Below are 13369 nucleotides of genomic sequence, written 5' to 3'. Positions count from 1 at the left end.
GCCCTCGGGGTAAGCATCCCCTTTGTGCCAAATGCTGTGGTGAGCACTGTCCATGGTCAGTTTCAAAATTTAGACACAATCTGCAAAGTAGGTCCTATTGTCCCACTTTACAGATGAGGACACTGAGGCCAGGAAGGTCATGTTACTGGTCTGGAGCCGCACTGAGAAACATGAGCTGGGAGTGGAATGCACGTCAGGCTGAGTTCAAAAGCACGTGATCTCACAGGTGACTTCCGTGCGGTCTTACCCGCCCCATTTTCCAGGGGTGGTGAGAGTACCTGAGGTCTTAGAAACTTTCAAATACACAATGCGGCACCATTGGCTGTGGTCCCCATGCTGTACATTAGATCCCCAAATGCATTCAACTTAAAACTGGAAGTCTGCACACTGTGACCAAAAGATCCCAATTCCCCCACCCACCGGGCCCAGCTAACCACAGTTCTACTCTCTGCTTCTGTAAGTTTGACTTTTTTAGATTCTACATATAAGTGAGACCATGCAGTATCTATCTATCTGTGTCTGCCTGGCTTACTTCACTCAGCATGGTGCCCTCCAGGTTTGTCCCGTTGTCCCAAATGGCAAGATGTCCTTCTTTCTCGTGGCTGAACAATATTCCATGTTTTTATCTATGCCACAACGTCATCCGTCGATGGACACTTAGCTCATTTCCATGTCTTCCTATTGAGAAGAATGCTGCAGCGTTCAGACATCTGTTTTCATTTCCTTTGGATATTTACCCAGAAGTGGCTGCTAGGTCAGATAGTGGTTCTGTCTTAATTTTTCGAGGACCCTTCCATACTATTTTCCATAATGACTGTACCAGTTTGCATTCCCACCAACAATGCATGAGGCTTCCTTTTCTTCCATCCTCACTGACACTGGTTATCAATTGTGCTTTTGATAACAGCCATTTAAAGAGGTGGGATGTGATACCTCCTTGTGGGTTCGATTTGCATTTTCCTGATGACCAGTGATGTATCACGTACCTGTATGTCTTCTTTGGAAAAATGTCTACTCAGGTCCTCTGCCCATTTTGAAACCTCTCTCTCTCTCTCTTTTTTTGCTTTGAGTTGTATGAATTCCTTATATATTTTGAATATTAACTTCTTATCAGATGTATGGTTTGTAAATATTTTCTCCCATTCTTTAGGATGTCTTTTCAGTGTGCCATACAGAACCTTTTTAGTTGGTTGTAGTCCCACATTTGTCTGGTCATTTTGTTTTGCCTGTGATTTTGGTGTCGTATCCAAAAAATCAACACCAAGATCCATATCAAGGAGCTTTTTTCCTATGGTTTCTTCTAGGAGTTTTATGGTTTCAGGTCTTACATTTAAGTTTTTAATTCATTTCGAGTTGATTTTATGTATGGTGTAAAATGGGTGTCAAATTTCATTCTTTTGCATGCGAATGTTCATTTTCCCCAACACCATTTATTGAAGAGACTGTTCTTTCTTCATTGTGTTTTCTTGATGTTCTCATTCAAGATTAGTTGACCGAATGTGCATGGGTTTACTTCTGGGCTCTCTATTCTGTTCCATTGATCTATCTGTCTGTTTTTATGCCAGTAACATACTGTTTTGATTATGATAGCTTTGTGATAGACAGTAGTTTGAAATCAGAAAGTGTGATGCCTCCAGTTTTGCTCTTTTCTCTTAGGATTGTTCCATCTACTTGGGGTCTTTTGAGGTTCCATACAAATTTTAGAATTGTTTCTTCTATTTTTGTGGAAAATATCATTGGAATTTTGTTAAAGATTGCATGGAATCTGTAGATTGTTTTGGGCAGTATGGACATTTTAACAATATTAATTCTTCTGACCCATAAACATGGGATATCTTTCCATTTTTTTGTGTGCGTCTTCTGTAGTTTCTTTCATCAATGTCTTACAGTTTTCAGTGTACAGATCTTTCACCTCCTTGGTTAAACTTACTCTTTTTTTTTTTTTTTTTTTTTGAGATTTTATTTATTTGACAGAGATAGTGAGAGCAGGAACACAAGCAGGGGGAGTGGGAGAGGGAGAAGCAGGCTTCCCGCTGAGCAGGGAGCCGGATGCGGGGCTCGATCCCAGGACCCTGGGACCATGACCTGAACCAAAGGCAGACGCTTAACGACTGAGCCACCCAGGCGCCCGGTTAAACTTATTCTTAACTATTTTATTATTTTGATGCTATTGTAAATGGGATTGTTTTCTTCATTTCTTTGTCAGATCATTCTTTGTTAGCATATAGATTTTTACATGTTGTTTGTAAGTTCTGACAGTTTTTTTGGTGGAGTCTTCAGGGTTTTCTATGTGTAAGATCATGTTATTTGCAAACTGAGACAATTTACTTCTTCCTTTCTGATTTCTGATTTGGAGGACTTTTGCTTCATTTTCTTGCCTAATTTCCCTGGCTAGGACTTCCGGGACTCTGTGGAATGGGCACCCTTGTCTTGTTTTTGGTCTCAGAGTTAAAGCTTTCAACCTGTCACCATCGAGTGTGATGTCAGCTGTGAGCTTGTCATACATGGCCTTTATTATGTTGAGAGTTTTTATCAAAAAGGATGTTGAATTTTGTCAAATGATTTTTCTGCCTCTATTGAGATGATCATATGGTTTTCATCTTATCAATGTAGTGTATCACATTATGGGTGGGTACGTTTCCCTCTGTGTTCCTGGGTGGGTGGGACTGTTCCTGTACCAGTTACCAGTGGCTAGAGCTGGGTCTCAGGGCTGCTCCAGGAGGGCTTCAGCCATAGACGGCTCTTAAATTATTGTTGCTGAGGGGGGATGGGATGGGAAACCTCCTATTCTACCACATTGCTGACAGACTCCCTGGTCCTCAGATCTCTTGATGGACCAGAACGTGTGGCTGTGGTGGGATCCATGCCCGTGGGAGATGAGGCTACAGTGGAAGCTGAGGGCTACTTCTTTCCATTTCCCCTGAATTATCCTATGGGCTCTATTTCCCAGGACTGCAGTTCATCCCCAAACTTGATCTCTTGCCAGCAGGTGCTTTTGTGTGTCCTGGAGTAGGAGAGGAATTACAGAATGTCTCCCTTAGGTGGACAATTACAAAGAGCACTGTTCAGGGTAGTCTCCAAAGTCATGGGTGGTGGCCAGGGGCTGGTAGTGCCTAGAGTTCCCCATTTCAAGGAATGGTACTTCCATCTGGTTTTCCATATTTGCAGGCCCAGGTGGCATCCCAGATGCCCCTCTCCCTTACCTCTGCCCCCAGTATCGGGTTTATGGTCAAGTCCTGTTGATTTTATCCCATGATATCTCTTGATACTCTCCACTTCTCTGCATCTCAGTCTCCACTGTGCCCACCCTAGTTCAGGCCTTTATCACCTCTTGCCAGGACCCTGCCACAGCCTCCTCAAGTGCTCTCCCCAAATCCACCTAGGAACCTTCCTCCCCACCCCCAATTCATTTTTCAACATTCTAGCTAGAGTGACTTTTGAAAATGCAAATTTGATCATATCTACCCTTGTCACAAACCTTATAAAGGTTTTCCATTATTTTAGGATCAAAACAAAACTCGTCCCTTGGCCAACAAGAACCTGCACGGCCCACATCCTAACTACCTTTCCCGCCATACCTCACAACATTTCTCTTCAAGGCTCTAGCACTGCTTTGGCTGTGTGACCCTGGATGTGCTGCGTAACCTTTCTGAACTTCATGTTCTTCACCAAGACCAGGGATTATAATATGTGCCTAGCTCAAGGCATGGCAACATAACACATGGTAATATGATTATTTCTTGAGTCAGACCTTCTGCTAAACCCTTTATAAAGTCTACTTCATTGAATCCTCCCAATATCCCCATGAGCTGTGAGTTTGAAATGCCAGTTTCCAGAGGAGACGGTCGAGGCTCACAAGGCCTCACCAGTGTAGTTTGCCACAGGAGAGCTTGGATTCCAAGCCCGGGTCAGGCCAACTCAATGTCCCTGCTCTTGTAGACAACAGTACTGTTTTCTAAGCTTTTCTTGGGCAACTGGGAATTTCATGAATAATTGACTTCTCTCTATCCTAGGGACATCTTCAGGAACAGGACCTTTCTGCAGAATTCCAGGATTTGCTTGAAGTGGGCAACACACAGTTTTGAAGAAGGGGCCTTTGAGATCTTTGCAAATGCCCAGTGCACACACATGGAAGGGGTCCCCCATTTCTGGTGCCATTCAGGCCAGAGTGCACCTCCCTCTCTTCTCATAAAGCCTAACATGGCACTAGCCTCATTAACTCCAGAACCTGAACTGGATTATTATTATTATTATTATTATTTTGAGAGAGAGAGACAGACAGAGAGAGAGAAAGAGAGAGAAGGGGCAGAGGGAGTGGGAGAGGAAGAATCCTAAGCAGGCTCCACTCCCTCCATGAAGCCTGATGTGGGACTCAATTGCATGCCCTGAGATCATGATCTGAGCTGAACTCAAGAGTCAGATGCTTAACTGACTGAGCCACCCAGACTCCCCTGGACTGGATTCTTGTATGAATTGACTGGCAAGGAGGATGGCCCTCTGCAATGAAGAAGCAACCCTTCATTGGTAGACAGTTGTCTTTGCCAATTTCCAGCTATTTAATTATTTTTAAAACCATGGTTCATCAGCTAGATATCGATACTGAGTAACACTTTCCTCTATTTGGACTTCCTGGGCAGCAAAATAAAAAATAAATAAATCTGAATCATCAAAAACAAAAAAGAGAAATCCATGACTCTGGCATAAGCACAATTATAATTTTGATTGGCTTAATTTCTGATGATGACTTAGCAGCGGCTTGGAGCCCAGCAGTGTGCAAGTCCTGGCCAGAAAGGAGCCAGCAACCCACACCTGCAACGGAGCTGCAAACAAGGACTTTGCGATATTTTGAAATAATATGAAAAATATCAGTCTACATTTATCTGCTTTGTACTCAGATATTCAGGTGTCCACGGTAAGAATTCTTAGTTAAGTGTTTAGATTGGCTATGGTTGAGGCAGAGGTGGGAATAGAAGACATGGCTCTCTGAAACTGTTTTGCCCCTACTCAGCTCTCAGGATCTGTGTGGTTAGCTTCTGACGCCCCTTTCCCCACTATGAGCAGACTCTAAACCGGAGTGTTTTGGATTCCAAACCCCGCTTTTGTCTTTTTCTAGCAGTGTGACCTTGTTGAGCAATTTTCCCTCATCTCTACGCAGGACAATTCTCATTTCAATGCGAATTATCTTTTCTTTAAGACACCTTTCCTGCAAACCCAATGAATGACCTGCCTCAGTGGATCCCCCAAGTGTTAATTCTGAAAGAAACTCTAACTAGCAAGGTTGCCCAAGGTCACACAGCTCCTTACTGCCCTGAATCAGGTTTTTATCATTGGCAAAAAGGGAAGTGGGCAGGAAACTTACACAAACAGTAAAGCATTTTCTTTTCCAAATGAAAATAGCTCCATAGTCTTGTTTTTGGATGATCGAAGGAATTCTTGCTCGTTGTAAACAGTTCAGAAAAACAGAGGCTAGTATAAAGAAGAAAACTAAAAAGCTGGGGAATTACGTGAAGAACAACAGCGAGACCAGTAAACAGGAGTAACATTTCCGGGAATTGTCCACAGCCGGTGATCTTTTTCCTACGAGTACCAACAAACACGCACCTACGCCACATGCGTGTAACACATCCATACTGTATGTTGGTGCAGAACACAACCTACACATTACGTATGCCCGTACCACATTCGTTCCACATGGAACACGCCACGCCACTAATACACATTTGTTCCCACGCGTGAGCGCTGGGAAGTGTGGACAGACGCCGGGGACCCGAGCACCAGCTACTACTCGGGGGGAACCCCTCTGGAGCCCCAGCGGCGGCCCCTGCCTCCCAACTACAAGTCCCAGCAGCTGCGGGCGCGGGCGCCGACGGGAGACCAGAGTACGGAGAGACTACAAGTACCGGCAGGCCTGGAGCACACGCAAGGACTACGATTCCCGGAAAGCACCGCTCGCAGCTCGCGCAGGGCCCTCCGGGATATGTAGTCGTCGCGGGGAGCTAATTCCTATTCATTCAGCCTCGGAAGAAATGTGCCTTCCTCTCACGGTCCACCGACGCGACTTCTCACTGGGCTAACGAGGAGACGGAGCTCACGCCGGGGAAGTAAGGATCCTGAGAGGCCCCAACGGCGGCGCTGCAGGAAGACGCGTGCGCATGCTCGGCGCTCGCCGGCGCGGGCGAAGGCGCGCGCGAGAGGCCTGGAGCGGCAGGCCCCGCCCCTTCGCTCCGTCCCCGCGCCTGGCGCGCCCCACTTGGGGAGCCTGCGCAGACGATGCAGGGCGGCGGGCCGCGGGGAGGGACTCGCGGCGCCTGCGCAGAGCGGCGGCTTCTCTCGCGAGGACGGACGCCATTATCGCATCTCCCCGACAAACACCACGAGAATTCCGCAGCCCACACGGTAATTGCAGCTCCCGCAGCCGGTCGCGTCTCCACCTCCCCCTTCCCGCGGGGCGAGAGCGAGAGCGAGAGCGAGATCTCCCCTCCTCCCTCCTCCCTGCGCCCTCCTCCGGCCGCCGCGCCCGCGCCCGCCGCCCCCGCCCGGGACGCCCTGCGCGGCCGGCCAACGGCCCGCCGCTCTCGGCCCTGACGCCCCTCGGCGCCCTGCGCGCCGCCCTCGGCCCGGGCGGCGCGCTCAGCTCCCCGGGCCCCCCTTCCCGCTTCCTGCGGCTCCTCCGCCCCGGGCCCGCCGCCCCGTCAGCCTCCCCGCCTTCTCCCCGCGGCCCGTCCCCCCCCCGCCCCCCGGCGGCCCCCCGGCCGCGGCGGCGCTCCGGGTGGCGGGCCGCGCGCCAGCTTCGCTCCCCCCGAGGGGCCGCGCGCCGCGCCGGTGGGACAGGCGGGGGGGACGGGCCGGGCGCCCGCGGCTGCGCGCGGTGGCGGGCCGCCCCTGTCACTTGTCGGGAACACGGGGAGACGACACTGCGAGCAAGGCCCGCGCCGGGGGTCGCTGTCAGGCAGACCTCCGCTCCGGCGTGTGCCCTGGGGCACCTGCAGGCAAGAGTGCACACCCCGACTTGGCCGAGGGCTCACGGAGGAAAGGAGGGGGTCGGTGCGGTCTTAGGGAGAGTCCCGGGCCGCGAGGGAGAGTTCGCGGTCTTGTCCCCCCACCTCTTTGGTTTAGGCCTTCTTAAGTGCGGCCTCAGGGTTCTGCTTTGAGCACCCCCTCGGCCCCCCCAAGTGGATGCCCGTTTCACCTCCGCCGTGTGAGCACACTGGAGATGCTGCCTTAATGGAGGCGGAGTGTTCCCTGAAGACCTGAATGCTCCCTGAAAAGCTGCTCCCACGTGTGGGCGTCCAAGGATCGAGACCGTGCCTGGCCTGTCCGGGCATGGCCCAGCTTAGGGTCTGTTCAAGTGCAACAGCCAATTGCCCTCTCTTTGGACCTACCTGTTCTGCCCCCGAGCGCACCCCAAGGCCTGGTGGCGTTGGTAACACTAGCGCTAAGGGAAGGCGTTGATGGGAGGAGCCTGCCCTTTCTGAGGGTGCACTTGGAACTGAAGTTGGGGAGACAGAAAAATAACTTGGGGGTAGTCGAGTGGTCCTCCGTGAGTGAGGGAAACAGGCAGTCAGGAAGTAGATGGTCCGACCCTTCAGTGTTAAGCTTTTAGGGCCACTCTGGCCACAAATATCTAGGGGTAGAAAAGCACCAAAATAGCCCACAAGATTATAGTTTTCTATGTTTGGCTTCATTTTCCCTTTGTTTTGCAGTTAAACAATATGTGCTTATGATGTTGGATTCTGTCAACATCAGTTGGCTTTAATTTTTAAAAATGGCTGCCATTTATGGGTTTTGTGCTGTGGCTGGGACTGCTAATCATTTCCAGTGTTTCTCATCACAGGGACCCAGTGAGGTGGAGACGGTCACCTTTTATAGATGAGTTGACCGATACCCACAGAGGTTGAGAGGCTTGCCCAAGACACTGAGCCAAGGGTTTGAACCCAATCTGTCTGAGGTCCGTGTTCTAAAAAAAAAAAAACCCCATATATGTAATATTTTAATCAAAGTAATCTGCACCATAAAGCATCAGTGAAAAACTTAGGTTGAGGAGCAGCACTCCCCTGTCTTACTCCTCAAAGACTTAACATCTTTTTGTTGTTTGCTCAGGGAGGTCTCCATAGCCCTGAAGAGTAAGGTCATATTTTATTAGTTTTACACATTGTTGACTTTGTTATTATAGGATGATTTAATTCTTTGTATCATATCCCACTTTTTCTGTTTCCTTAATTCATTATGTTCAGTTAACTCAAATTGTTTAAGACTGAGCAAGTATTGTTTGCTTCATGACTGAGTAATACTTTTTTTTCTCTTCTACAGCTTTTTGTTTTTTTCTGTTGTTTGTATTGGCCTGTCTTTTTCTTTGCATTTTCTGTTCCCATTGACTCTTTACATTGTTTTAAATTCTCAAGGATAATGTCAGATCTCTCTAACTTCCCCTCTTCTCCCTAGTCCTCTTTTTTCTAATCTGGATTGATTACTCCTTAGGCCAGTACAAGTATTCTTATATTTTCCTTTTTTATACATCCGAGTTTGTTCAGGATTCCGTATTTTAATCTTGGCTTTCTTCTTCATTTCAATTTCATTTCTGCCAAGTAGTCTTATTCCTTTTGGGTAACTCTTTAGGATCCTCTTTAATGTTAAGACATTTTCATTTTCAAAGTGCCCTAGGATGTGGAGTCCCACTGCAGATGCTCTGTGCTTCTGGGGGCTTGCCCTGAAGCTCTGGGAAATTCTCTTGTATCAGTTGAGAATTTCTTCTGCATTTATTCTTTCTGTTATTTTGATGATGGACATCTTGTATTGACCCACTGAATCTTGTCTTTATCCTCTTCCTCTGTCACTTTATTCTCATTTTTGGGAGAGGGCTTCAATTTATCTCCCAGTCTGGTTTTAAATTTTTTATTTCCACAATTGAAAATTATCAAGAGCTTATTCTGTTTTTGTTTTCCATGGTAGCTACTTGTATTATGAATGTATTATTTTCTTGATTTTGAGGATACCAATAAGGATTTTTTCAATTCTTTTCTTCCTTGAATTCTTACTTCCTCTAGTGTCATTGTTGTCATCATCTTTTTAAAAATATTGGCATCATACTTCATATGGTAAATACTCCTTAAATATTGGCAATTATTGTTTAAGGCAAGAGGAAATGGGCAGAGAGCGCTGAGTCTGTGGGGCTGGTTTTGAAAACGTGTGGGTCTCCCCTCAAGTGATTGGAAACTTGTTACTGTGTGGGACTTCGAGTGCCAGATTGCAGAGAATTTTCCTCTGGGTCTTACAGCTTAAGAAAGACTCCTTTGATTTGGGGCTAGTCTACTTGGTCTAGGGAGGGTTCTTGTATAGCTTTCCTGTGCAGGGATCCAACTTCTGTGAGCAGGCACAGCCCATGCTCTGCTGAGTGTCCTGGCCTGCCATAGGCTTAGAGCCCTCCTTTGGCTGTACCCACTCCTGTGTGCTCCACATTGTGGTTTCCTTTACCCTCATTAGATCCTTTGAGTCTCCCAGAAGTTTGCAAAGTATCTTGCCTGTGTGTGTCTTTCTTGTGGGTTTATTATATGCAATTAAAAATTATCTTAATGGGATGAACAGAGATCACCTTTGTGGCCAGTTACTCACTGTGAGCAGGAATTCCAGAGCCCGTTCTTGTCATTCTGGTTCTTGTCATTCTGCTCTCCTGCCGCCCTGTGGCCTTGGTAATGAATGCCTTCCGTTGATGGAATGGGTGGCCTGATCATTGTCCCCGTGGCCATCTCTGCGTTGCAGTGTGGGCGGATGTTATGTGTTCCTGCTGGAGGTTCTGGCTCCGCAGCCTTGGAGGAGTGCCAAGCTCAGCTGGAGAAGGCCAACCATAGACAAGTGTAGCAAAGGTTGTGATTTCAGACTCTTAAGGTCGCCTTGTCAACACCAGCTTCTCACACCATGTCATTATACTAGGAGCACTTCGTGTGCCGGATTTAAGGATTGCCTCTAGTTAAGCAGTGATAACTACTTAAAGTGTAGTCCTGATGCATTTTAGTCGATTGTCCTTTGAAAGTTGTGCATAGTGAAATATGTCAGCTGCATCTGTCAGGGCCTAGCAGGGCCCACATGAAGTGGTTCATGGGCCAGTGACCTCACCATCACTTGGTGTTTGAGAGGAAGGCAAACTCTCAGCTCCCCACCAGACATATGGAAGCAGAATCTGCAGCTTTGTAAACTTTTCATTTTGAAGTAATTTTAGATTTACAGAAAAATTGCAGAAATAGTTCAGACAACTTCCCTGTTTCTGTCACCCACTTCCGGTAGTGCTGACTTCTTACATAACCAGATATGCTTATAAAAATCAGAAAATTAACATCGGCACAGTACTACTAACTAAACTACAGACCTAAGTGAATTTCATAAGTTTTCCATTAATACCCTTTTTCTGTTTCAGGATTTAATCCAGGATCTCACTCTGCATTTAGTTGTCATGTCTCCTGAAGTCTCCTCCAATCTGTGATATTTACATAGCCCCAAAGTATCTCTCCCAAGATATTTATAAAGTACAAAGGGAAAAAATGGTCACTTCACAGTGGAAAAACCTGACAGATACCACCTTAACATTACCAGTAATAACATATATGATAATCACGTACCCCAGTGTGGTACACTGAGACAGAAATGCATACCCATGGTCCAGTCATGAGAAAACCCAAATTGAGGGTCATTCACCAAAATCTTAACTGGTGCTCCTCAAAAGTATCCAGGTCTTGAAAGAGAAAGAATTTGCATTTAAAAACATTGCCAAGTTTGGTGTATGCACTTTGATGCTGAAGAAATACTTCCTGTGCTAGATGGTCGCCAAGGAAATACGATAAAGAACCACAGTGTTGTTTTGTGGATTGGCAAATGGGTACTTCAGGCACAGGTTCTGGGTGAGCTTGTGGGAATGGTGTAGCTTAATAGCCGTCATCTCTCCTTAATGATCTTCGTCCACCCTGTATAAATCCTGACGACTTCAGCTGTTCAAGTAAATACATTACATGACCCACAAGATTAACTTGAAAATGTGCATGTAACTTTACCAGTTCAGCTATTTAAATCTGGGAAAAAGAAACGTTTTTCTCATTTTGAAGAAGCTCTTGGAGGAAAATACATGTTAAGGTTTTCAATGAGAATGTCTCAGATAAAAGCTTTAAAAAGTCCTCTGTATAACAGGTAAATAAATATCGTTATTGTGTTCTCTGACTTCATGGATGTGATGGTCATAAAAACAAAATCACATAATGGACTGTTCATTGGAAGTACTCTGAACCATTCCGAAGTGTTCACTTTTCTGGGGTGTGAGGAGGAGTTTTAGGGCATTTGAGAGCAAGTATTGAGTGGGATCACATAATTGCAGTTTGCTTTTAAAAAGCTACACTTGTTTTCTTGTCGGGGCCCAGTACCTAGAGCTCATTTTGCTCATCACCGAGAATTACAATCAGCAGTGACCGCTGCTTTCACTTTTGTCTTGTGTAGGCTGTGAAACCAGTTTAAAATTAGAGCTTTAGCTAATATCTCATGCTATCTTTGCCTTGCCTTTTGGCTCTGTTCATTGTCCAGGACTGTGCCTGGGCTGTCCCCCCCCCCCCCCCGACACCCCCCCCCCAGGAAGTTCTTGACTCCTTACCCCCAGGGCAGCTGTGAGGTGTGGCATCCTCATAGTGCACCAAAGTATCTCTCTTTAAGAGGAAGCGGAGCTTGGGATCAGCCCCTGGAGCCTCCCGATGCTTGAAACGTGTGGATGTTCTTGATTTAAAATGTTATGGGAACATTAGCTTTTTAAGCCCCAAACAGATAGTATGCCCCAAATATTGTGGTATCACATGAAATTGATTCCTATTTTGAATTAATTTTCTGCACCTTTTATTTCTACCCATGGTCAAGAACTGTCCGATTTGATTAAATGTTTTGAAGCATCTACCTCCCTGGTGGGATGGACAGTGAGATTCACTTTATGACTGTAAGGAGCATTACCGTTGGAGGGGGGAGAGATGGTGGTGGTGAATAGTGAATACCCCGTGAGGTCAGATTGATTACGGTGTAGAAGAGATGGAAGAATAATATCCAACAGAAAGGGCCAGAGAAGGCAGAGATGAGAACATGTTTTAATTCAGTCGCTGACAAAGTAGGTAGGTGGAATGGACGTACATGTGGAAATTGACTAGATGACTTTGTATTAGCATTTAAAAGAGTTGAGCACCCCTAGAGCCCTGAAAGTGAAGGTGGGTTGGACGGAAGGCCCCAGTAGGGATGGAGGCCTGGCCACGCGGGTGGGAGTGCTGTCCGGGAAGCGGGACTGCGTTGAGCCAATCAGGCTGGGGCCTCAGCACCTGTGGGCAGAACCCTGTACTGACAAACTGTTTAGTAATAAAGATTTATATTCTGTGCTTCAAAAAATGCTGCTTGTGGTCTGTAGTGATTTTTCTTTTTTTCACAAGGTAGAAATCATGAAATAACTTGAATTAAAGCTGAACCTTTCTGAACTGGATCGGGGTTTGAATGAAACTAGCAGTGAAAACTTGGTATGTGTACTGCCGGCTCTCCCTTGCTGAGGTCCGCTGTGTGTCCCTGGGTGTGGCCAGAGCCCCAGGCGTCTTAGCCTCACAGAGCAGGGACAGACAGACTCAGGCTGCGGTTCCTGCTGTCACCATGGTGCAGCCCTGTGATGCCGTCGGCAGGTAGATGGCCGGGATGCACCTGTCTGCCGCCACACCATCCTGTGAACTCTCGTCGGCAGGAGCTGGGGATTGGCCTCAGGAGCAATGTGCCGCATTAGGCCGCCTTGTATTCCAGAGGCTTCCCTGAAGATGCCATGCAGTTCACTCCCCACATGTTTTTAGACTGAATTGGTCAAAGAAGGCTGAGTGTCCTGTTTACCAGCTAAAAGTTGCTGCAGCTGTTTGCAGGGACTTGGCCTTCTAGTTTTATAATTAAACATTTTGTGGATTTTTAAGATTTGTGACATTCAACTAATTTTCACATTTTTTGCAAAGTGAGGGTTTAATATGTTATTTTAGATTTGTGTAATTCAAACTGATCTAAAATGCAATCATGCTATGTTAGGGAAGAGAAAGGAAATGGAAGGGGCGACCCGTGTAAGATGATAGCAAGTACTACAGCTTGGGGTTCCCTTCAAGCACGGCTGCTAATAAAAAGTGCTCTTAGACTTGCTTCTTGAGTTCTCCTGGGGATCGTTCAAGAACTCAGTAAGCGTGCTTTTACCTCTGGGATTTCTGTGGATCCGCTGTAATACGAATCAGAAGTCCTCCATCCCGTTAACGAGAGGTGGGGCAAGAAGAGCCAGCGGAGACCAGGAGGCAGTTGAACCATCCTGTGACAGTGCAGGCACGTCTTTTCAGGAACTCCAGAT

General features: G+C 46.7%; 1 protein-coding gene and 1 long non-coding RNA gene across 7 annotated transcripts in view; both read left to right on the top strand.

Moving 5' to 3' along the window:
• The first annotated feature begins 6137 nt into the window (after positions 1 to 6137).
• BANP (BTG3 associated nuclear protein) overlaps positions 6138 to 13369 on the top strand; it is a 132669-nt gene continuing 125437 nt past the window's right edge. For 5 of the 6 annotated variants that reach the window (XM_078062987.1, XM_078062990.1, XM_078062989.1 and 2 more), the window contains exon 1: positions 6260 to 6396. In XM_078062987.1, coding sequence (XP_077919113.1) covers positions 6271 to 6396 — 126 coding nt within the window. In that variant the 5' untranslated portion in view covers positions 6260 to 6270. Of the gene's footprint in view, positions 6397 to 13369 lie in introns of all 6 variants that reach the window. The other variant, XM_078062988.1, reaches the window with a different exon arrangement.
• LOC144380245 (uncharacterized) lies at positions 6409 to 12396 on the top strand. Its single transcript, XR_013444219.1, has 3 exons — positions 6409 to 6989; positions 7835 to 7948; positions 10409 to 12396. It is a non-coding gene; the product is annotated as an uncharacterized LOC144380245 (long non-coding RNA).

The sequence above is a fragment of the Halichoerus grypus genome, chromosome 15, assembly GCF_964656455.1.
Source record: "Halichoerus grypus chromosome 15, mHalGry1.hap1.1, whole genome shotgun sequence".
NCBI classification, from domain to species: domain Eukaryota; kingdom Metazoa; phylum Chordata; class Mammalia; order Carnivora; family Phocidae; genus Halichoerus; species Halichoerus grypus.
This window is presented reverse-complemented; position numbering and strand designations above follow the sequence as displayed.